The following is a 26,703-nucleotide window of genomic DNA, read 5'->3' on the forward strand; positions in this document are numbered from 1 at the left end:
CTGTGTGCTCACGCTTAAAGCATACCACGGAAGTAAGAACAGAACATCTGCTGTATGAGATTTCTGTGTTTATGATAGAGTTGCACGTAACACAGCGTATTTTGCTCAAAATCACTTTGTTGCAAAGATTCATTCAATCTTTAATAGGTAAACTATTAACCCATGATTAAAATATTGGTTGGGTTCACCTTTAAGCTTGTCAAGCAGTCGTAAAATGAGTAAGAAAGAAGTGTAAATTTATACAAATGAATGCAAATCATCCACTTTCCTGGTTTCTCTTTTCTCCCAATATCAAGATTTCAAAGAAATTTAACTCCACCCTGGCTTGGTCAAATTTTCTTAAATTTTCATACTACCGGTATACCATATAACAAAACACGTAATAGTATTTTGTTTGGCCATAAAGTTCTTACACTTTGAATAAGAGTTTCAAGTGAAATATTACATTTCAGAAAATAGTACCAAGTTTTTGACTTAAATTTATTTTTATTATTTATACTAAAATTGAGGCTTTTAACCCTAAATATATATCCCTTTCGTCCTCTGAATAAACTTGCTACTACCGGTATACTAAACTTTAGATTCTCTGGTTTTTGAAAATATGTAGTATGAGGGGGCTTCCTTGTCATCTTAGATGAGAAATATTCCTTTGAAAAAACTGTGTTGGTTACGTGCATCTTGTAATGACAAATTAGTCAAAGCAAAATGAAAACAGTGAAAGGATAAATCAAAGAACTAAACTGATGACTTACCCAGCTGATGAGATGTTACATTTTGCAAGTGCATCACGTGAGGACCATGCTTCTACTGGAGTGCCACCCCAGCTGGTATCAATGAGACCAATAGGGTACTCAAAGTGGTCATAAAGATTACGTCCATAAAACCAACACACCGCAGAAAAGTAAGTGAAGCTGTTATTTGCGACAGTCTCTGAAATGGTCAAGAGAAATGGATTTTGTGTCTGCAATTGCACAAACAATATCAGGAATGCGATGACATGATTTTACAAATACATATATTTTACAAGTATTTACTTGAGTCAGCAACATTAAAGCAATATTTGAGAGTCTGGAAAGGGAGAAAACACAGTTCTTTCATTGAGGGACTGTGAAGAAACTTTCTGTTACAAAAAAAAATATCAACTAATAAAGGAAGTCATTATAATTAACATCATTTCATAGCTTAATGTATCAATGGCTAAAAGATATCTATCCACGCCTTCACATGAATGTCAAGTTTTCCTTATTCCACAGCTTAATGTATCAATGGCTAAAAGATATCTATCCACACCTTTACATAAATGTCAAGTTTTCATTTCACAGCTTAATGTATCAATGGCTAAAAGATATCTATCCACACCTTTACATAAATGTCAAGTTTTCATTTCACAGCTTAATGTATCAATGGCTAAAAGATATCTATCCACGCCTTTACATAAATGTCAAGTTTTCATTTCACAGCTTAATGTATCAATGGCTAAAAGATATCTATCCACGCCTTTACATAAATGTCAAGTTTTCATTTCACAGCTTAATGTATCAATGGTTAAAAGATATCTATCCACGCCTTTACATAAATGTCAAGTTTTCCTTATGTCAGACATGAATCTCCATCAACTAATTAAAGTACCAAACCACTGAAGTTGTGTTTGGGGGGGGGGGGGGGGGGGGGGGGCTGGAGGAATTCGAAAATATGGGGGTGGTAGAGGGGGGACTTGAAAATTTTGCTCTACCTGTAGGGGGAACTTGAAATTTTTTTGGTTCCCTTTTATGTTTTACATTTTCCAATTCCAAGTTTTTGTAGATAATTCAATGAAAAATGATTACCATTTTTATGTCATTCAATTGTTGTAATGTTAGTAATAATGTAAAAAATCTAGAACCATTTTGCCATATTTCATTACTTTAATTGCGAAAAAATCTAAACGTGTGATTTGTTGTAAAAATACCAAACTTGAGCCTAGTAACAGGGCAGAAGCTGCAACTGTTGATAATTTTTGCAATATTTCTATGCAATATATCAACTACAGTTTCTTGCTGTCTCCCTACAGCATCCTCAAACACACAATATTCAGTTTGTCGACAAAAGCCTGTATATATAAATATGTATTAGGTGATAATTTAATTAGAGTCCACACTGACAGTCAGTTGTCAGTGGCACACCTACACAGGCTGTGATAGCAAGCTGAATACTAGACAGTTCAACATGCTGTATAAGAGCACAGTTGTAGAACTGAAAAAAAAAATATTGCCAAAATTATGAAATTAATACAGCTACTCCCTACGGGCAGTGTCACTATCAGGTACCGCCCTGCTACTGCAGTGTCACTGTCACTGCATACCTGAGCAGTGACAGAGATAGCTCTGACTCTGATGTACATGGTAGTTGAAGAAAGAGTTTGGGTCAAATGACGCTCATGACAGTGAAACATACTTGTACACAAGATCAGGCCAGAGAGTAACACATGGAAGACAAGGAGACTTGAAAAATTATCGGGAATTTTTGAATTCTGGCATATGACTATAATCAAATATTAAAGAAAAAAGATGGGGTCAACATGCTTGATTTTCTAAATTTTCACATTCTTGTCATAAAATAATACAAAAGTAAAACTTTGAATAGTAAAGACTAAATGAAAAAATATGAGACTAAATTTTCCATTATTACACCCAAATTTCAGAGATTAAACATTTATCTGATGGAATATTTTAACCTTCAAGTATTGTCAATTTTGATTACATCTAATTCATATATGTCTTGTACTTTTGAAACAAATTTTTGGTAGGTCACTGTGCTCAGTTTTTTTACAATATGGCAATTAGCAAGAATTCACAATTTGCCTACTCTCTAATGATCGTCATTTTGTGTGCTCTTCGGCAGGAGCAATTGACCTGGCCAGATTTGGATTAACTCAAGTTGGCTTAGACTGATACTGTAAATCCAAAACGTTCACTGATGCATTTAAAAATGAATCAATTTAAGAACTTGCCTTAGGAATATAACTTTACAAACTGCTACTAACAGGTAGTGTTGAACACCTGTGAGTGGAACGGCGCAATACATGTTTATTTTTTCTGCGCTTACATCCTTTACAAATATGCGGGCTTGTGATAGTTTGGGGGACTTGAAAAATTTTGATCATATAGAGGGGGCATTTGAAATTTTTTTAGGGTATTGAGGGGGATCTGAAAAAAATTTAGATTTCAATCGCGATTCCTCCAGCCACCCCCCATCCCCACCTCCCAATCATTATTTGTGAACGCAGCCTTAGTAATTTGTGGTAAATATGTAATAAGCTGTAGAACTGGACAATTTTGTTCCATCAAGTTTTAACTTATTGTTTTCAAGCTCCTCTTACATCTACTTAAACATGTATGTCAACAATAGCTTTTTTATTAAATGATCAGAAAGTTCTATCAGATTCTTGTAAATGTAGTGATAAATGCAAAGGTTTTCTTTTGAATAAATGTGTATTTACAAAGGAAAATTGATCTCTTTCAGTTAATTGAAGAATTTTACTAATGAGCAAATCAACTTAGTCTGGTACATTATTTACAATGTAATCATTTTATGAAGTAAAATGTACTTCTGATATGACACACTATAAAAGATGCAAAACTGAACTGCTGTTGCCAGTGAGATCTGAGAAAAAACGGAATTCCTTGGAGTTAAAAGCTCACTGGGTGTTCCATGATTGATGTGGAGACCAAGTCTAAAAATATGAATTAGCAATCTCAGGGATCATTCAACATCTTTATAGGTATTCAGTGTGCTTGGGAAACAATGTATTCACTGTGACTGGAAGCAATGCTACTGTCACAGTGAATAAACTGACTGCAAGCTGACTTACCGGTATTATTTAGAACTGTGTCTATTGTTCCAAATGATTAGGAATGAAGCTGTAGGCCTTACACTTAAGAAATGCTCTTCAAACAGGCAGTTTGATGGAAACATGCAATAAACAGGGGGGGAGTGCTTGGCTAATTGTATTCCATTGTTCAAGAGTATCTATTTGCTCTTTGCACTTACTCGGTGACGGCAGACTCCAGTATTCCATAATAGACTGCAAATCATACAGTGCTTTTTCACTCTCAACTTTATCAGCAGTGAATAACCTGATGTTTGGATATTGACTTGCTATCATCATTTCTTCTGATGCATTGATAGTCTGTAAAGAAATTTCATAAAATAGCAATATAATACTTGATCAGCTCCATTTTGATTAGTGTTTGTTGGACAGTCCCTACACTCTACTAATAAACCCAGTATTAGGTGAGTTAAATGGGTAAATTATCAATATCATAATCAGAAAAACATAAATGGAACAATTCTAAAAACGCTTCAAACCAAATGTTAATCACTTTCTGGTGCAAGATTCTCCTACAAATAAGAAAACTAATTGAACAATGGTAATTTAATTTCTGACACATCTTTTTCAATTCTTCAGTTTCACTATTGAAAGTCAGATTGTTTCTACTTTTAGTGAACCCCTGATTTAATAACAGTGTCTACAAATTGCATGTAGCTCCCACTTTACTCACTAAACAAATTACTTTACCTCATCAGTTTTTGGCTGTTTTTTCAAAAGTCGTGTGAAATACAGAGCTGTCCCCAATAATTTGAGAACTCTGATTTCTGATCATGTTGATAGCCAATTTTGCTGAAGAAAAAGTGACTGTACAATATTTGGAATTCGATATTTTTATGTTGCAAACCTCTTCATGTTGAATTATTGTCATCCAAATATTGTATAATGCCTTTGACTTTATTGTTGCAGAGTATCATTCCTTCTTAGGGTTATTGGTGTTGAGATATGACATCAAATGTTAGCTATTCAGGATTTTTCTTAATCATGGCAAAAAGTTCATGGCTGATATCAAGCTATACAAATTATCTACATTACAGTGTACCGGTATACTGTATATGCAACACGTACTACACCATAGATTTAACTAAGGATATTTCATTCTGATTGAAAAGGGAAGTGCTGCTTGACTACCCTGTGTGTAGCCTTACCTCTTGATACATGATACAAAATTCAGGGCTCAAAATTAGGGATAGTCCTGCGTCCACAGAAAACAAACTTTTCCCTGCGGCTACCAAAATCAATGAAATGGTAGCCCACACGGACTACCAAAGTATACAGTGCAAGATCCAAGGTAAGGGTCATTAGCATAGAATTTTAATACCAAAACAATGCTCATTAATGTAATCTGCATATTTGAATATCATTATACCTCGCATCTTGCACTAATAGTACCAAAGCCTGGGACATGAAATTCAGTCAGTACTCGGCATGCTATGTCCAGTTGATCTCTTTTGGACCAGCTAAATGCAGTCAAATCCAGCTGGACACAGAAAGGTCAGACTATGACTTCGTTATGCAAATTAAAAGACGACCCTGCTGGAACATTGCAACAAAGTTTCAATATCTGAATTGATGTATTTGGATGACAGGGCACAGAAAATGATGGCCAATGAAAACGCATTTTCATTCATTTGGATCAAAATCTATCAATCACAATGACATGGAAATTAGCCCTCCTAGCTTGCGCTAGCTGGTGCTGAGGTCATGGTCGTTGTCATGATGACAATCAAATTTGCATACAACTCTGAGAATGAAACAATACGTCACCAAACTTTTGAGTGTCACTGTTGTCCATTATACCTGTTTCCTTTGGGCATTAAAGGTGTGCAAATTAAGTATTCACATCAAATGATTAGCAAATTCACTTCATGTGCAAAATCTTGAAAAATAGCTTGAAAAATAATACGCCTAGACTAAAATATGCATGGGCTACCAGCCATTGTGAGTGGGCTACCAATAGCCCAAGTGGACTACTAATTTTAAGCCCTGAATTTGGTTTGACTGCCCTGTGTGTAGCCTTTCCCCTTGATACATGACACATGATGGGTCTCATTACCTACTATAACAATTTAACTTTGTCATGGATATGGAGTGAAGTCCACTCATCTGTATGTCATTGTTGAAAGGGGTGGAATACATAGGATTGGTAAATAGTTTGCAAAGATATCACAAATGGAGTAAAGAGTTTTTTGGGTGGAAATACAATACCAAATGCAACAGTTGGAAGTATAGCTAAATTTATTTTATTGTCCACTACATTGTACATTGTACGTTGTACGGTATAGAAATTTAATTTTTCTGCAACTACTTGTGAGATCAGTGTATGTCAAAGCTTTGGATTAATATTTCCTTTTTGTCTTGGTTTAAATGGCTGTTTAACACAGCAAAAATTTGCAGAATTGTTCTTGAAATCCACATGTGAACGGAAAAATACTTCCGTTTCAATACTTTTAATATTTTAATGTAATTTCTGAGTTGTATGTGTCACTGACCTGAATACAAGTACTGTAGTACGCATTTGAGGAGTTAACTGACATGATACTGCTCAATGTCTTTCACTATTGTAACCTTTTTTTATTTTCAACATACTGTAGCTGACAAGTTTTATCAACCTTAGGCAAGTCCTTCCAGACATACATCCTTAATTGTGAAAGTTCATTTAACATGCAAATGAGTAATATCATCAATCAGAAATGAAACTGCCAATTTACCTGAACAAGTATCATACCATTGCTTCAGTACCTGTTCCAAAAGCTATCAGACATTCATGCAGTCATTTTAAGAATATCTGACCTCTGAACAACCCAAAGTAGTATTATTTATTGAAGTCATGATTACCACCAAACACAAACCATTTGCCATAATTAAATAGAATATATATACAAGTGAGTTCTTGCCTTTACAAAATAGAATTTTATGCCAGTATTTGACCTGAAACATTTCAGAAGTGTTTTAATGGACCATGTGTGAACACACTATAAAACAATGTAACAATTTGAATGCAAATTCTTTTACATATGTACAACCTATTACTGTACACGTCTTCACACCAAATCTTGATGTGACACATGCAGCAGTTTTTGAAGTGGATGGACATTCATTCATATACTGTAGATATGCACATATATACACTCATAGAGACATACAGGTAGGCCTAACTGAGACATGATTTACCTGTAGGCAATCTTTGCTGTGCATAGAGGAACATGGGAGATAAAATGGGTACAAACAAATAACTGGAAAATAAACAAACAAAAACAAAATAAACAAACAAATATACAGTACTACACTATGGACAACAGTTCCTATGGCTGTGCATGAGTAATTTCAGTGAGATTACAGACTTATCTGAAAGGCAGTGAACTTAGCCATATTGCTTTGACCACCACAGACCCATACATGACTCTCTTAAGCATAAAAAGAGATTTCATTGGAGATAACAGACTTACCTGAAAGACAGTGAACTCCATGTTGCTCTGTCCACTGCAGACCCATACATCTCCAAACAGTACATCCTGCAGTATAATAACTTCTGTTGTATTCTTTGAGTTTAAATGTTTTATTTGAATATCAAATGGTCCACTTGGTGGCATGATATCCAGATTGACTTTCCAGATCCAGTCATTGTCTGGCCCTGTGGTTATATCAAAAATAAATAAATAATCTCACTGCTTATAGTTACAAATAGACATAATAAAGTTAGACAAACTATTTCCAAAGGAGCTGGCCATCAATAAGAAAGCTGAAGCAGCCCCTGTAGCTGCAACTCTTGAAATTTGTTGACCTGAAAAAGGCTTTCTAGTTTCTCTGGTTTTCCTTAAATTCTACAAATTTAAGGGATATAGTCTTTAACTTCTGAAAAGTTGGACAAGTAAATTTAAATTTAACCGTTATTTTGATTTCCCGCCATTTTTAAAAACTGGTAATATTACCAAAAAAAAGCAAAGCATATGATGTCCCAGTGGAAAACATTCAACATTATGCATTATATTGGACTACTCTGTTGTTTCATACACAATGTACAGTGTTTTTGCTTTATCTGCATGAGGGCGCCATTTTATGTTTGGGCAAATGTTTATTATTTATCTTGCTCAAAATTCCACATGCAGTCCAAGGTGACAGTTTTTTTATACTTGTATAAACACCCCTCAATGAGTACATTCCCAGGAACTTGTTTTAGTTTGGAAGTAAAATCACACAAATAATGCTGAAAGATACAGCTATTGTGCCTTAAATGTAATTCAGTCAAATTTTATGTGTGTGTGTTGGGGGGGGGATCATTTGTTTAGCGTGCACCAAAATCACACGAGGATTCTCAGATTGGATGGTAGGTGAAATGCAGCATTGCAGGGCCTTGAAGTGACTAAAATGAGCTGAGAAACAAATGAAACACTTTGTTGCAAATTTACGTTTGATTAAAATTGATATAATATGCAATCTCTGCATTCATCAAGAACATGATAAAGACAAAGTTAGGGGACAAATAAGACAGAACCACCTATATACAAAGCTAGAACCGACAAGATTTTTCCTCTTTGAAATGTGTCACATTTTGTTTGTTGAGAAATAAATCAAAATATTCAAATACCTTGAAAATGAATTCATCATGAGTCTAGATTGATAAATGTGCAGCTTTGGTGTTTTCTCATTTGGATTTACAGACTTGGTGTTTTTTGCTCACGTGTTTACACACGTGAGCATATGTCGCAGCGATGTCTGTCTGTCTGTCTGTGTGTCCGTGTGTCTGTCTGTCTGTCTGTCTGTCTGTCTGTCTGTTGGTCTGATATCTCAAAAACGGCTCATCAGATCAGAATGAAATCAGGTACATAGATTCAGATAGCAAATGGCAAGAACTGATTATTTTTGGTGGGTGCGGCTTGCATACTTTTTGCTCATTTGCATAATTAATGATTTTAGAAAAAACGGATATACATTAAAAACGACTTCACACAATTTGATGAGATTTGCTACAAATGTTGATCACACCAAGATATATCAGCAATGGGAACCATTAAGGGATGACATGAAAGATAGTTGCTAATTTGCATATTAAATGAATTTTCCTAATTAGGGATATATGTCTGATTTGACTCGATCAAAATTGACCAAACTTGGTATGTATATTAAAGATACTATGATTTAACATTATTGAAAGTCATTAAGCATTTTAACAGCAGCCAATTCCTAATTTACATATTTAATGAACTTTGCTAATTAGGGATATATATTTGAATTGACTGGACCAAAGTTGATGAATCTTTCTACATGTATTGAAGCTACTATGATACAACATTTTTGACAGTCATTAAGCATATCTCCTTCAGCCTATTCCAAATTTGCATATTTAATAAACTTTCCCAATTAGGGATATATATCTGGATTAACTTGATTGTAGTTGTTGAGACTTGCTATACACATCAAAGATACTGTGATATAACATTATTGAAAGTCAAAAGACATTTTTACTTCAGCTAATTCCTAATTTGCATATTAAATGAATTTTCATAATTAGGGATATATATCTGAATTGACTTGATCAAAATTGATGAAACTTGCTATGTACATTAAAGACACTATAATACAATATTATTGAAAGTCATTAAGTATTTTCTCTTCAGCCAATTCCTAATTTGCATATTTAATAAACTTTCCTAATTAGAGATATATATCTGAATCGACTTGACCAACGTTGACAAAACTTGCTACATATATTGCATATACATGTACCATGATACAACATTATTGAAAATATTAAGCATTTTTACTTAAGCCTATTCCTAATTTACATATTTAATGAACTTTGCTTATTAGGGATATATACTGAGATTTACTTGATCAAAGTTGGCAAAACATGCTATGTACATTGATGATTATACCAGGTTAAAACAATATCAAAAGTCATTTCACATTTTCATGTCAGCTAATTTATAATTTGCATATATAATGAGCTTTCACAGCTCGGCATATATGGCTTGAAGGACTTGGCCAACGGTAATTACACAATGACAGCAGTCAAAGAACTTTAATATTTTATTTCAGCTAATTACATATTTGTATACTTCATGACCTAATCGGCGGTGATTATTGTTCATTATGTTGATCATAATACTTTCAATGAAGTTGCAAACATATGGCAAAGGTTCAATTTTACACAACTGCAATATATAATGAAACACGTGAGCATTTGAAGTTCATATCTGGTCTCATTTGGATTTACAGACTTGGTGTTTTCTCATTTGGATTTACAGACTTGGTGTTTTCTCATTTGGATTTACAGACTTGGTGTTTTCTCGTTTGGATTTACAGACTTGGTGTTTTCTCATTTGGATTTACAGACTTGGTGTTTTCTCATTTGGATTTACAGACTTGGTGTTTTCTCATTTGGATTTCAGTTGGATTTACAGACTTGGTGTTTTCTCATTTGGATTTACAGACTTGGTGTTTTCTCATTTGGATTTACAGACTTGGTGTTTTCTCATTTGGATTTACAGATTTGGTGTTTTCTCATTTGGATTTACAGCCTAGTCAACTAGTTGCTTGGCTTTCTTTTTTTATTTTGATGTTTCAACAAATACTTTTAAATTATTCAGTCCTTCCCTGTCTCCTGTTTATGTCAACTGTTTTACCTTTTGCTGAGTTTCAGATAGCTTTGGCCAGGTGTACGGCTAGTATGCGATCACACCGATCTGAACATGTTCATTCGATCCACACATACAACATTAAATTGAGACAAATTTTGCTAAAGTGCATTTATTTAATTATGACATAATAAAGTCCATAGATTTTGGGCAAGTCTAGTGGCATTGTACTGTATAAACCTGGAATCAGTAAATGACTGTAGCTGTAAGTATCAGGTTGGCATCACCAATGTTCCAGATTGCATACAAACTTTCATTTTCAAGGAGAAGGGAGGGAGTCTCAACTAAAACAAAGGAATCAAATTGGTTGTTTTCAGCTTTTATTATGAATGGATCCTAAAATTATTACCAGTGTTTTCTGATAATAAGCCAATCCACTTATACCAGTACACCCATGGGCGATTATTTTTGGGGTAGGCGATTATTTTGGATTTTAGTTTTATAGCTATTTATTTATTTATTTATTTAGCTGTGTACACATACGTGACATTGGCATAAAATGAAATATAAAACAAAAGAATTACAAGATTAAACAAATTTCGCAAGAAAGAGATGAAATAAGCCACCTCAAAATTACATGTTATAAGCTTTCATAAGCTCATTAAAGAACTTTACAGTAATATTGTCAAGGAATCATCGGAACAAGACATTATGTATTCGAAGAAGGACATCTTGTCAAAATGTTTCAGCTGAGCCTGAATATCACAATTAAATTTACAGTAAGTATCTCTTAAACCTTGTGAGGTGAACTTTGACAAATCATAATACAATGAAATTCATCTCCAACATCACTTTTGCATAAAGTTCAGAGTATAAGGTGTCTAAGGATAATCTTATAACGGCCCACTTCAACTGGGAAAATATGGGAAAATATGATATGAAATTCTTGTTTTCGTTCATGCTATTCTATCAAAAGGATTTTTAACAAGAGACAGATACTTCTCATATCTGAAAAGAGTTTCAATCTTACAATAAATATTTAGTTTCTCATTACTTTCTATGGCTTTCTTCCAGACATCAACAAACTTTGCTTTCAAGGAATGTTTTACTGTTCTAAGAACTGTGGACAATTTACAATTCTTCTCTCTCATTAAGTGTGAACAATTGCAAAGACAGATTTAACAAAGTCTAAAAATGTAGACAGAACCTTCTCATGCAATTTCTTTTCAAGTTCAAATGCTACAGCAAGGAGACTATTGTTTTTAAGGCTTTCTAAACACCTCCAATATTTTATCACATTAACGATAATACAAAGCAGAGGTGGGAGACGCCCAAGTTCCCCTAAACAAGCATGAATGCATGCACTTTTATTAACACCAAGAATGTGTTTGCATGCCTTCATCTGAACAATCTCAAATTCACCGTTAGGTTTCAGAATGTAATCACTAAATCTTATTGAACTTACTTTTCTAAATAAGTAACTCCCCCAAACCTCTTATCCATACAATACCACTGGTTTGACTAGAGAGTCAAAAAGATGCAGTTGTACCACCACTGGTGTCCCATTTTGAGAGTTAAAGGTTTTCATAAAAGCAAATAAAGACTGCAGTGCTTTGCTTTTTAAAGAAAGCCTTGCTTTTTGAAATTTCCGGATGGGATAAAAGTGATACCTATAGGTAAGTATATGAGGAAATTATATCTAGTCTCTTATCATAAATAAAAACATTATATTTATGCAGATCAAAGTTTACATTGAATATCATAATCAAAAAAGGATTCAAGCAACCTGAGTAAGTGCTGCAAACCAGGCTGTGAGGTTGATAATGACACAATATCATCTGCAAACATAAGAATTGGCAGTTTTCTTTCAAGCAAAACAGGAGCATCAATACATTTGTCATAAAGTAAAGTTGGCAAATCATTTAAAAATAAATTAAATAAAGTGGGACTGAGATTACAACCTTGCCTGGTATTAACATGTGAAGGAAATGAATTGGTATAACAAGATGATAACTTGAAATAGAACTTGACATTATCATACATGAACTTCAAAATATTCAAAAACTTACTACAGAGGCCGTGTTTTGATAATTTATAAAACAACCCCAAATGCTAGGCACTGTCAAAGGCTTTCTGTAAATCTACAAAGCATGTAAACAAATGCTTCAAACTACCTTGACGCTTGTAATAATTAATCAAAGACTTTAAAACAAAAATGTGATTGGATGTACGACATCCTTTTGAAAACCAATTTGTTCCCAACTGAGCAAATGTTTACTTGGAATAAAACTGTCAGCTCTGTTTATATTCACAATAATGGTAAAACGTTTTCCTACACAACTACTGATTAATACCTCTGTAATTTGAGGGGTCATCTTCTGGCCCAGATTTGTGGATAGGCACAATTTACCCTTTGTCCCAAAAAGTTGGAAATAGCTCACAACTCTAAACAGCATTGAAGATCTTGAGTAGAGCTGGCATTAAAATAACCGAGTCGCTCTTAATCATTTCATTTAAAATTCCATCATCGCCACGGGATTTGCCCGATTTCAAGGATCTAATAGCAGTTAACATTTCACTGGCAGAAAGTTCAGAGTCAAGAAGTTCATTACTACAGAACTCATAACCACTTAAGGTGGTTGGAAAGGCTATTTTTGCACCAATTCTTTTCTCAGAGTTAATGTCAAATTTCAAGTGTTAGAATCAAGATATTTAGTTCAAATTTTCAGGATAACTCCCTTAGTTAATATTTTCTCCAAAGAATATACAAATTGTATATTTGCAGCCATGATTTGAAATATGACACCAGTAAATATTAAAATTTAATTTTTCATATTTTTTTTACATATTTGAATTTAATAATAATTGGATAGTATTAATATTACCAAATTGGTTATAAATATGTTGACACTATTTATTGTAAGATTTGTACGGCAGGATTTGTAAATAAAATTTGTTTTTATGATTTTACATGGGTTTATATATCAAAAAATTATTACAAATTCTTTCAAATTTCAAAATGTGATTTTTCAAAAAGTACTTCAAATACAGGAAAATTTTGCCGTACAAATCGTATCTGTAACCTTGTTAATAGGCTGTAAAAATTCCATGTCCATATCTCATTTCAAAATTGGATTAAATTGGTATACAATTATGTAGGAAAACTGTTATTCTGTCAAAAATGTTGAAAACAAGCCATATTTGCACCCCTCTTTTGAAGTCATAGAGCAGTTTTTTTGGTTAATCTCACTTTTGACACCTCTTTGACACTCAAAGAATCTAAAAATGCATTTACAATAGCAGTCACTCACTTTGAATGCCAGCACCGCCTTGTCAAACTTTCCTGAAAAACAGCAAATAATGACTTTCCCTTTTCAAACATTTTATTAAAAGCTAGGGGACCTCTACCATAGTTAATACACTAAGGACTCCCCAACTTCTTCTTATTTGGTCAGTTTTTCAGAAGTTTTAACAGGCTATAACTCTGCAATGCTTTTGTGCCCAAATGTCTAGTTTTTTTTATTCCACAGAGAATGTTGACTACTTTTATATTTTAATAGTTTTGCTGAAATTTATAACTGACGCTCTAGCCTTTCCAACCACCTTAACGGTCTTCTCTTAATTTTTGCTTCAAAATCAGCATCAAAATTTTGAGAGTGAATACCTTTTTGTGCAAGTGATTTAAAATGACTAAACAAAACGTCAGGAGTAACACTAATACTGGCTGAGTTGTCTTTTATTTATTTGATTTTTACCAGTAACATCTCAATTTGCGTCACCCTTACACTGAAAATTACAAATGAGCTGTCATAAAAGGACTTGGGTGGCAAACAAAATACAATCAATCAATCAATCAATCTTTCATTACTCAACACACACTGACAGAGAGTGTGGTATGGTTCATTTCAGATGAGAGAACAACATGTCCAAAACTGAACACCATCAAACGGATGTTAAAATTGGGTGATTATGGCTTTGCTATAATCATTGTTAACGTCTGGAGGGACACGGGGAGAAGGGTTTAGACCTTGCTAAGTATGGGTCACCATGCACCACTACTTCTACTGCTTGCTGGATGCACTGGAGACGTAACCTTATCTACCAACCGCCTTCAAATTTACCGTTATCTAAACAACTTGCGTCACCCTTGCCACGTCATTATCCATGCGCATATCAGTATGATCAAAGCCACAGATCGTCCATTTCAACTTCTGCCACGCTCAAGTTCACACCACAAAATTCCCACCCACCCTCCACCAGAAAAAAAAAAAAAAAAGCCTCGCTGCAGGCTAGCAGCTCACAATAAAAGATACTGTATGTCTCTATATCGCTAACTTTACATAATAAAGTTCCAGGGGGGTACTGTCATGGGTCTGCTGCGGGCAACTGGTAGCACGTTGCCCGATGCACGGTACCAATAACCCGGTACCGCCATCCAGGCCGCTATGACGCCTCGTTGCCCCCGCCATGGCAGTACATGCATAACCCCGGATTTCGGCCAAACACTTGTCTCCGTGTCGTTCCTTTGCGTTAACCAAGTATTATTGAATTGAAGTACACATATAACTCTAACTGTAACCAGCTATCTGTAGGTAGCTACTGGAGGGGTCAGCAAACACCAGAATTCCTTATAAATATAGCAAGGTTCAGAAAATTCTGTTCCATAATCTTTTTCATGTTTTCTACTTTTTCTTCAACACTCATAGTGATAGAAAAATCTGTTCCGCTTTTCTGGCACAAAATTGATCCCTCAGAAATATGACACTTGCATGTGAATAACAAGCGACCTAGCGGCCGATATAGCTCCGCTGTGTTTATGTAGAGAATAACTATTTTTGACACATGTTGATGAAGAAGGTGGAAATCTTTGATAGCTCAATGCAGTGGCCAGAAAAAAGTAGCTAAAATAGCTGCAAAAATACACAATCGAAGATTTCATCATACTTTGAATATATCACATGGGATCATCCCTAAGAACATGTCAACCAAAGCTATCTCATGAGTAATTTTTTGGAGAATAAAATTTTCTGACCAAGAATGGCAACAATTGCCCCCAAAAATAAAATTTGCAGATTTCATCATAATTTCAAAAGATCAAATTTAGTTCATCTATAGAAACCTGTATACCAAATTTCAAAGCTGTTAGAGCAGTTATGTTATGCTATGTTATATCAATTTATTAAAGTGTCATGTGTGGTCTTAAACAGCTTGGTTGCCTCACCCAGCCCCAAGGGCTTACAAGACACGAAAACAGTATATTTTGAGAAACACATTTTTTAACCAAAAATGGAAAAAATTGACCCAAAAATTCAAAATTGCAGATTTCATCATAATTTCAATAAATATTATTTAGTTCATCTATAGAAACCTGCATACCAAATTTCAAAGCTATCAGATGAGTAGTTTTGGAAATACACATTTTTTGACCAAATATGGCAAAAATTGCCCCAAAAATACAAAATTACAGATTTCATCAGAAATTCCATATATATTACTTAGCTCATCTGTAGAAACCTGTATACCAAATTGCAAAGCTATCAGACCAGTACTTTATGAGAAACACATTTTTTGACCAAAAATCGCAAAAAATGAAAAAAATTGCCTCAAAATTACAAAATTGCAGATTTCATCATAATTTCCATAAATATCATTAGGGTGATCTGTAGGAACCTGTATACCAAATTGCAAAGCTATCAGATGACTAGTTTTGGAAATACACATTTTTTGACCAAAAGTGGCAAAAATTGCCCCAAAAAATACAAAATTGCAGATTTCATCATAATTTCAATAAATATCATTTAGTTTATCTGTAGGAACCTGTATACCAAGTTTCAAAGCTATCAGATGAGTACTTTTGGAAATACACATTTTTTGACCAAAAATGGCAAAAATTGCCCCAAAAATACAAAAATACAGATTTCATCAGAAATTCCATATATATTACTTAGTTCCTCTATAGAAACCTGTATACCAAATTTCAAAACTATCAGACCAGTACTTTTAGAGAAATACATTTTTTGACCAAAAATGGCAAAAATTGCCTTAAAAATGCAAATTTGCACATTTCTGCACAATTTGAACAAATCTGAAATAGATCATCCCTAGGGACATATGTACCAAATATCAAAGCTATCTGACTGGTAGTTTTGAAGAAGAAGATTTTTAAAGATTTTTTTACCAAAAATGACAAAAATTGCCTTAAAAATACAAATATGCAAATTTCACCACGATTTGGACAAATCTGACTGAAGTCACCCTAAGTAAACTGCATATCAAATTTCAAAGCAATCGGACAAGCGGTTCCAGAGAAGAAGATTTTTTTACCAAAAACACCAAAAAATGCCCCAAAAATACAAATATGCAAATTTCACCACGATTTGAACAAACTTAAGTGAGGTCACCCCAAGTGAGCTGCATATAAAATTTCAAAGCAATTGGACTTGCGGTTTCAGAGGAGAAGGCAATTGTTGACGGACGACGACGACGACGGATGACGGACGACGACGGAAAATCAACCTATTTGATAAGCTCCGCGTCGCTGACAGCGGAGCTAAAAAGTGAAACTCATCATCTATTACATTATTATTACACCTCACTCATTCAGCGTGCACTGCCATTGGTTAAACACGACTCACGTGACATGTAAAAGAACGTGATGATGCCCTCTGCGAATGTGATGATGCCCTCTGCGAACTTGCCCTCTTGCATTTGATATTACATGGATGACGTCATTTTACTTACTGCGCATCCATTGTCGTTCGCTTGTTGTACTTTGCAGTTGGCAACTTATGGCTGCGAAACGTCATGCAGAGCTGTCACCGGCATAGTTAGACCAGAGTTCGCGTTTACGCAAAAATCGTGCGTATTTACGCATTGAAACTGACTCTCTACGCATTTTTTTCATCGTTATGCGTTTTCTATACGCAAAGGATAACACCGAAAGCACTCCCCACGACTGAGCTTAGGTGACAACCAGACGAAATTTGTTGCAACACATTTCTGTGAATCACTCATTTTGTGTGGAAAGTTTCGAACTCTCTGGGCGTTGTCTGAAAAATCGGCATCGTAGTCCACACGTTATCACGTTAGGCACGTTATCATGTCAGCTGTGCCTATGAATTACGTTGCTAATTTTCAGGCGAGCGATAGTTTCTGAAAGTGAGTGATTGACAGAAATGTTGCGACAAATCATATATATGCCAACCGTGCACGATCATCGCGTCTCGCTGTTCCCAAATTTTGATCGCGTCTCGCTGTTCCCAAATTTTGATCAAGCACACATGCAGCATGGCGTCGAAGAAGACAAATCTGTTTTAATTTCTTTCAACTTTCCTCTACGAGTCCGTGAAAAAAGGTTCATTGGTAGAGCTCGTCGGAATCCCGATAAATTTTGAACACTGCAGAAGTGTCTGGATGGTAACTGGTCGTTCAGGCACCAAGTCGTTTCAGCCCAAGTCGTTTCGGCCTCTCAATTTCCGGTCCCAAGTCACTTCGGCACCGCAACCCAAGACGTTTCGGCATCTGTGTTTCGATTTTTTTTTCAAACTATTTAGTAATTGACTGATCCGTCATATTCGTAAGCGTGACCTTTGCGTTCTGACCAGTACTTTATGTGCATTTTGTGTGAATTTTGTTGTGCTGTTTCCTCACCGCTTTCAAACTTTTTCCGTGTCGGCGGCTATTGATATCGATAAACTTGTGTCACAGATTTGAAAATGATATGAAGTTTTTTCTTACGGTCTCTTCCCATGTTCTCACAAAGATTAAGCATGTACGTGAATGTTAGTTGACACTATACTTTTAGTACTTTGATTTGTAACATAAAGCTCCAGCACTAGTTCCCACAGGTAGCCTTCAGCGGTGTCGAAACATCTTGGGTTGCGGTGCCGAAACGACTCGGACTTGGGGCCTGAAATTGGAAGGCCGAAACGTCTTGGGCCGAAACGACTTGGTGCCGAAACGTCCAGAAACCGTCTGGATAAGCTGCCATAACTCTAACTTTTGGGTTGCCCGATGTGTTGTGATGGTTGCATGTATACCCTTCGCTGTTACGTTTCAACATTGTTCAAGTTGTTCGTTAAACTGTTTTCATTAAAATAATGTTACATCGTACAATCCGAATATGTAGTGTAGGTTTATTCAACGGCACATTGTATTTTGCTGTCGGTTTTTTCATCAATCGAGTGCGGAAGTGAAATTACGCACTCAAATCCAGCCATTACCCAATTTTAGCAGACTACTGCGTATGCCGTAACGCGAGGAGAAAAAAGTCACCGCGAACACTGGTTAGACGATATTTTGATGCAAGTAAACAGCAATTTAACGAACGAAAATGACAACAAGGAATGCAATTTCTGTGTTCAGCGACTATGCAAGCAACAAATTTGGATATGCCACCGAGGAGATCGGCAAACTTAGCGGCAACCCTAGACTCGGCACCGACATTTTACGCTGAGGTCTGGACTCAGAAGGCGAACTGTACTCGAAGAAGTCTTTGTGTTTTTGTTTCTTTGCATGTTTGCTTGTTCGGTGTAATAAAAATAATAACACATGAGAGCTTGGGCAATATCACGATTTTTTGCCTGCCCTTGGGCTGGTGGTCATGATCGAAATACTGATGATGCCCGAGCCGTAGGCGAGGGCATCATCAGTATTTCGATCATGACCACCATCCCTTGGGCAGGCAATAAATCGTGATATTGCCCAAGCTCTCATGTGTTATTATTTAACTATCACATCTCAAGCAAATTCTTTCATTTAAAGGTAAATGAGGTTTACATTTCCTACCAATTTCAACATGCAAATTATGATCACTGTCTATATTTTGTCAAACTTCTATGTAACCCGAAATCTGAAATATCTCTTAAATATTTTCAAAACCAAACTTGGTCTAGAAGATTCTATAAATGCGCAATTTGTTACCACTTCCATTTTTCCTTGAATCATTGAAAAGGGTTCTCTTCCAAGTTTCTAAGTATTGATTTTCGTACTCATGTTTTAACTTCTTACATAACTGAGAATATGAATTTACTCTAAATGCACTGAAAACACGACTGTGATTGTAACTTCCCAAAACGTGATTAACAAATTTTGCCCATGGAGAATTGATTTGTACATTTTAAGTGCATATTTCAAAATATGGTCTCCTGGTAAATTATTTAATCTACACCAATATCTTATCACAGACATATTGAGCTTAATTTTACAAGGGAATCTACCTAGCTCAGATCTAATACCCTCAAAAGGGGTGCGTTTACTTACTCCTACAATAAACCTGAGATATGATATACAAAGACTTTCAAGGCAGTTATCAACACTTGTAATTTCCGTCCCCTATTTCAGAACAATATGAAAGAATTGGGACAATCAAACAATCAAAAAGTTTTAAACACAGCTTTGGATTCAGCATTTTTTCACACAATATAGACTTTTTAATGCTGAATAAAGCTTTCATAGCCTTATTTTTAAGATTAATTTCATTTTGTTTGAACTTTCCATTAGGTGTAAAAACAACAACAACATCTGTGTACTGATTCACTGCTTCAATCACACTTTTCTCAATAAAAAATCGCCTGTTCTTTATGAAACCGTTACCTCTATTAAATATCATCGTTTTGTCTTATTGATATTGATTGAAAGGCCCCAAATTTTACTGTAAGCATGCAACTTATCTAAACAATTCTGTAGACCATCAGCTGATTTTGACATAAGTATCAAATCATCTGCATATAATATACAATTTAACTTCTGATCTCCAATTTCGATGGGAGAATCAGAAAAACCAACAAACTTATGTGGAAGATCATTAAGGAAAATATTAAATAATGTTGGTGACATATTGCAACTTTGTTTCACACCACATGAGGAAATAAACCCATCTGAAATACCACTGGACAGTTTCATTTTGTACTAAGTATCATCAAACATAGACTTAACAATATTGTAAAAGCTACCAGATATACCCAACCTCTGCATTTTTAAAAAGAGGCCCTTTCTCCAAACACAATAAAATGCTTTTCTAAAGTCTACAAATGCCACATAAAGATTGTTTGATGAATTTTTCAATCTTTTCATGGAGAACATCTTATCAATAGCAGTCTTTAACAGAAAAACACAGTCTGATGTACGTCTGTTTTTCGAAAACCAAACTGGAACTGAGAAAAAGATTATTATCCTCAAGATACTTAATAAGCCTCCTATTCATCACTGATGTAAAAAGTTTTGAGAAACAACTTGAAAGAGCAATTGCTCTATAATTATTCGGATCACACTTATCCCTGATTTGTGAAGTGGAACTAATAAAGTGGATTTCCAAACTGCTGGAAAATTGCCGCTTAGTAAAATGTGATTAAATAACTTAAGAATACTACTTATACAAAGACTATTACTGACTTTAATCATTTCATTTATAACTGAGTCTTCTGCTGGCGCTTTATGATTTTTTAATTCTTTTATAGCAAGCAATAACTCATTGTGTTTCATTGGCACATTAAGATTCGTATTCAATCTCTTTATTTTTCCAGGCCATTTAGTTCGTTTGAAATAACATTTCATCGACAGTGGTTGATGAATTGTAAAGCCACTTAAAATACACAAGTATTGAGGCTTCTGGCTTCCTGACTGCTGTCATTTCCATCAGACACCCCTACTATACTGAAAATAACTGCAAATGGAATGATACGGAGGTAGACATTGATACATTGTAGCATTTTATGTCTAGATGCCTTTTTGTATTGTATCATGTATGTGTGTTGACTGTAAAGATTAATGCCTGCTGCACAGGAGAGATATTAGATGAGAAAAATTTCATTCAAAATTCAAGGCTATTTGCTCAGCTAGTTTACCCTCATGTACGGTAGATATTTCATGAGTTTTTGTCCTCACGAGGCTTTGAGCAAAATATTCAACATGTTTGAAATTTTTGCCTTGTCAGGCAAATTCCACACCATGTGCACCAGAGAAATTCATTTTCCTCAATTCTTTTTCACTAAAGTGCGTGTGTGGAGATCACATGACAGTGCAAAATGACTGCCCGTAGCATGGCCCGTAGCATGAAAACGTAGTGGCTTGTGGTTCGATACTCGGCGAATGCTGTCAAAATATATGACAAAACAAATAGATTGGCCTATATTTCTAATGCATACAGCAGCCTTCGCAGTTTAACTAATGTGATACTGCCACATGTCTTTGCACGTCATTACACTAATGTACTGGAAGATCAACATCTTTACCATGTCTCATCAAATTTGATGTAGTATTTCAGGATGTATCACACTATATGAAAATTTGATATTAATTAACACGATGCTGATAAAGAATTCATACCTTTTTAAGCAATATCAGCTCAAATTGATGAAGTACGTCTTATCAGCCTAATTATTATAAAATGCCCTTTAAAAATGTGATGAATTTCTAATACCTCTGGTATTTCTAGTTTTATTCAATATGTTCATAAATAACCTTGAGAGAACTTTCTGTTGAAAGAACAATTCCAAAGACTCACCTTGGAATGTTTTAGTCGTGTAGACTTTCTCTTTAAGAGTCAGCGTAATCTGTGCATCTTGTTCACCATAACCCCATATACTAGACTGTAGTGGTTCCATTTGCAAAACCATGTGGTCTCCATAGTAACTTGCTAATCGGAAAGTGGGTCCAGGTGCACCTTTGTTAACAACATGAAATCAAAATGCAATTCAAGCTTTAACTTTGGATCAATTGGATCAATTTTAATTTACATCAACTCTCAGATTGTGGATCATGGATTTCTATAAAGTACTGCATTGCGACACTTGAAATATTTACCATTTCATACTGTTAATATCAATAACTAAATAAGAATTTTTTACTGTATATATGGAAATTACAAAATTATATTTCTTATTCACTCTTAAGAATTTCAAAATATTTTACAGTAACCATTTCTTTAGAAAAAAATTGTAAAATATGCATTTTCACACCAGGCGTAACAATTTTCCCATTCATCACAGCTATATCACCCAGCACTTGCTCTATTTAAGCCAATAGACAGTGGACAGTTGTCCATTGATAAATATGGTACAACCTTGCCCACTGAACCAGTGAATCAATTTATGAATTTGAAATTCATATGTACTTGACACATAACACTACACTTATAACAATGACTTTGGAATCACCCACAAAGCACTGGAGAACAAAATTACAGCTATTACAAAGAGAGAGCCTATTTTAAACCGATGATCCAGTTCTATAATATCTTTCACTTTCACACAAATTTAATTTTCCCACCTAGTCATAATTACTTTGAAAAAGTCATTGCTGATGACACATTCCCCACTCGCACCATTAATTGTGATGCACATGCACACTACAATACAATGACTGTGTGCCAAGTTTGAATGAAATCTGTTCAGGGATAGTTGAGTTACGGTTCAAAAACATGAAAAAATACCATCAAAGGCAGTGTACTCATATTTGGTTTGAATTGGTCCATTCAAGAAATATTTAAACCAGAAAAACAAGAATGACAAAAGTAAATAAGGCCTGAAAAAATAATCGTAATCATACCTATCCGTAATCCATAACACTACTGAATAGGTCAAAATTCGTAATATACTATAATCATAGACACAAAACAGCACAGAACAAACAGTAAAGCGCTGGTACACACAACAAAGTCAAATTCATGAAAGAACGATATATGGACCTCTGGCCAGAAGACCAAGAAGTGATGTCAGCTGTTTCGAAAATAGTAAGCGCAGCCTGCCCCACATGTGGCACCCGCCATATATCAATCTGTATGTCAGTTAGGTAGTGGTCACTAACTAATGTCACCGATGCCATCAGTGATCATTTGTTGAAGAGAGATGCTGTATTTATCTACCAGCTTGCGATACCTGCCAAAATAGCGTTTGAATGTAGAGACAAGTTAGTCTTTCTCTGGTGTACCAGTAACCTTGATTTAACAGATTGTAAGAGAGATGGCTATTTCTCACATTCCTGGCCGCTGGGAGTGCGGGATCGACAGTGTGGGAAAAATCGATCCCACACTCTCAGAAACCGTCCCACACTCTGCAGTAAATATTACACGAGCTCTGATTGGATGATAAACAGTCTGTTTTGTTCCACGCGCAAAATGTTATCCAATGGCACGACGAGTAACACACAGACCAGAACTACAAAGTAAGCAGGTCAAAGTACAGTGGCAGACGACAGACTTGTCATGATTTTGGACAATGTTGTACATGTCCAATGTGAATTTAACGCATATTGTGGTCATGTGAGAAAAAGAATCTCACACACCAAGGACCTAGGGGGGATCAGATTTCTCACACTCGTTGGGGATATTTTGTCCCACACTCGCCTGCGGCTCGTGTGAGACAAAATATCCCCAACTCGTGTGATAAATCTGATCCCAGGTCCTTTGGTGTGAGATTCTATTAGTCTCTCTACAAAATCACCATATGAACTGCATGGTTTTGCTTATCGAATAAGCTGAGAAATGTATACCCCATAAGCTGGTGTTAGTGGAATATTACTGATGAGGTATGTGGGAAATTGATAATACTAAAGTTGAAATCATCTCTCTTGTCATATAGCCTAATAGAAAGGTGACCATTAGAGTCAAATTCAAGGAAAATATCCAGATATGAAGCAGAAGAGGCTGTTTCAGTAGTTTCTTTAATCTCCAATTCTGGAGGATAAATCATAGTGAGATAGTCACTGAATTTAAAATAACATCGTCTATGTATCTAAATGTAAAGTTGAAAGTTCTAGCTGTTTTATTAAGTTCTGGATAAATTCTGCCTTGTGAGAGTACAGAAATAAGTCAACAAGCAAGGGAGCACAGTTAGTGCCCATTGGAATTCCTATATACTGTTGGAAAATGTGTCCTCCAAATTCAACAAATATGTTGTCGATGAGGAAATCAAACATACTGATAATGTCTTTCTCGGTATAAAAAACTTTTAAATTAGCATTTTATTATTACAAAATATGTAGAATTATACCCTAATACCACATATTTGTAACGGCGTGAACCGTTTTTGTAGAAAAATGCTTGGTTATGATGTTTTTCAAGCGTTCTTTCAATTTATCATGTGGTATTGTGGTATACAATGTGGAAAAATGGAAAGTTTTAATAGATGTTATTTTTGAAACAGATCTTGATTTCAAATTATCCAAGAGTTTCTTCGAATTTTTTAATATCCACATTTGATTTATACCACTTCAAGAAAAGACAACATCAGAGTATGCCTGAAGAAAAGACAACATCACAGTATGCCTGAAGTCCCTGTTTAAAGGTGAGAGAACAGAAGTCAGTATTTTCGATAACTCTGTTGTTGAACATTTTGAAGACCCTGCAATAAACCTAGCTTTGTATGGTGTTTTGTGGAGTTTTGGTATCCATTATAAGCTAGGCAACTTATTGTGGTCATCCTTTGTTGTAATATTAAAATTATCCATGAATGACTTATGGTTTGCCAAAATTTCAGTTTTGTTGAACATTGATTGTCTGTAAGTGGAGTTGGTGGAGGTCTTAGTTACACCAAGTTCAGCTATAAGACATTCAAAATAATATTTCTTACAGACAAATGTACAATGTTATTGGCAGCTTTATCAGCAGGAACGACAACATATTTGTCATGGATATCATTCAAACACTTAACAGCATCCGGATCTTTAAATACAGAATTGGGTCTTCTGCAAATATGTGATTTAAGTCGGCCAATATGGCCACGGACTATTTTCCTCACAGATTTGACCCATTCTGACAGTGTGTCTAGCTCTACATCCTCCCTTTTAGCCCATTTCCTGGCATATTCCTCAACAGAGTCCATAATGATCTTAAAATTATGGTTCCAGTTGATCCTGCGAGGTTCTCTGAACTTGGGTCCACAAGATAATATCTTACGAAGGTGGTGATGTTCAACCAAATTCAGGTCACCAGTGATGACGTGGCCAACCGGAGTATATTTGAAAGGAGATGTAGAGCAGTCACAGGATGCTGGTGTTTGAAGGAATTCATCAATTTTTAAGTGCCGCAATGCCTTATTGTAATTGAATATTTTATTGGAGATTGCCTTGGTGTACCGATATGACAAAATAGGTACAGACTGGTTCTTAAAGTACCGGTATACAGGTATAGTTGATGTAACTTTTTTGTTGTGAAGTACCGGTATATTGCTGATATTAATGGCATCAATTCCTTTGTTTGTAAATGGAAGATGTATGAAATTACAATGTTCATCATTCACATGTTCAGCACGAACAGGCTTGCATAAGTCTGTATAGTGCAATATCAGCAATAATGCAGACCAGTCTGTACGGTTGTTTGTTCAGATCTGTCAAAGACAATCCCAATGCATAGGCATGCAACCTTCTCAAGTCCTTGATAGAAAGAGCAAATAACGAAGTACAAATGTGATGTAGACCTAACCTAATATTGGATCGTATCTTGAAATAAATTCACATGCATATATATGCTATAGTACTTTATCTGTGTACCAACATTGAACAAAATCGGTTCAGGGATAGCTGAGTTATGGTTCAACAAGTCATCGTTGATGACACAGTCCCCGCTTGTCCATTTTGTTATAATCATTGGTGTCTAGGTAGCTGTGGTCTAGGTCGCTGTGGAATGACATTGATGCAACGGGTGCATCAGGCCTGTGACTTGCATAATAAAGTAATCTGAGGAACGTTCAATAAATGACTCATCTCTGCCGGTAATGACACTGAAGGAACTTTTGATACATCACACATACCGATGCCCTCACTGTCTCTAATGTCATGACAGCACAAACTATAGTATCATATACACATGGTTTTGTGGAATTTTAGAAATGGTATGGGATCGGGTATGCTGTTGTTATCAGCCATTTCAGATCATATAATGAAACAAATTAATGTGCACAACAATGCAGCCATAGTATTTTATCTTCGTATCACGTTTGAACAAAATCAGTCGATCGAGGGACAGTGACCTATGTTTATGTTTCAAAGACATAAAAAATCACACCAAAATTGAAATCAAATGGCTGTCTATTGACCATATGGATCATAGCACAAAATTAGTAGACACCCATATGTATGCCATAGTACTTTATCTTTGTACCAAGTCTCAACAACATTGGTTAAGGAATATTTGCATATGATTAAGCCTCAAAGACATGAAAAAATCCAAAAATAACCATCTGGCAGCGATATTGGAAAAAAAGACAATCTGGCAGCCATATTGGAACATGTCATGAAGTAAACTGTCATGTACATGTACGC

General features: G+C 35.2%; 1 protein-coding gene across 1 annotated transcript in view; it reads right to left on the reverse strand.

Moving 5' to 3' along the window:
• Window positions 1-26,703, reverse strand: part of LOC139117943 (sialate O-acetylesterase-like) — a 74,976-nt gene that overhangs the window by 36,496 nt on the left and 11,777 nt on the right. The window contains exons 2-5 of the mRNA XM_070681185.1: window positions 21,950-22,108; window positions 7,318-7,502; window positions 4,030-4,168; window positions 753-930 (exon numbers count right to left, since the gene is read on the reverse strand). Coding sequence (XP_070537286.1) covers window positions 753-930; window positions 4,030-4,168; window positions 7,318-7,502; window positions 21,950-22,108 — 661 coding nt within the window. The remainder of the gene's footprint in view (window positions 1-752; window positions 931-4,029; window positions 4,169-7,317; window positions 7,503-21,949; window positions 22,109-26,703) is intronic.

The sequence above is a fragment of the Ptychodera flava genome, chromosome 18, assembly GCF_041260155.1.
Source record: "Ptychodera flava strain L36383 chromosome 18, AS_Pfla_20210202, whole genome shotgun sequence".
NCBI lineage: Eukaryota > Metazoa > Hemichordata > Enteropneusta > Ptychoderidae > Ptychodera > Ptychodera flava.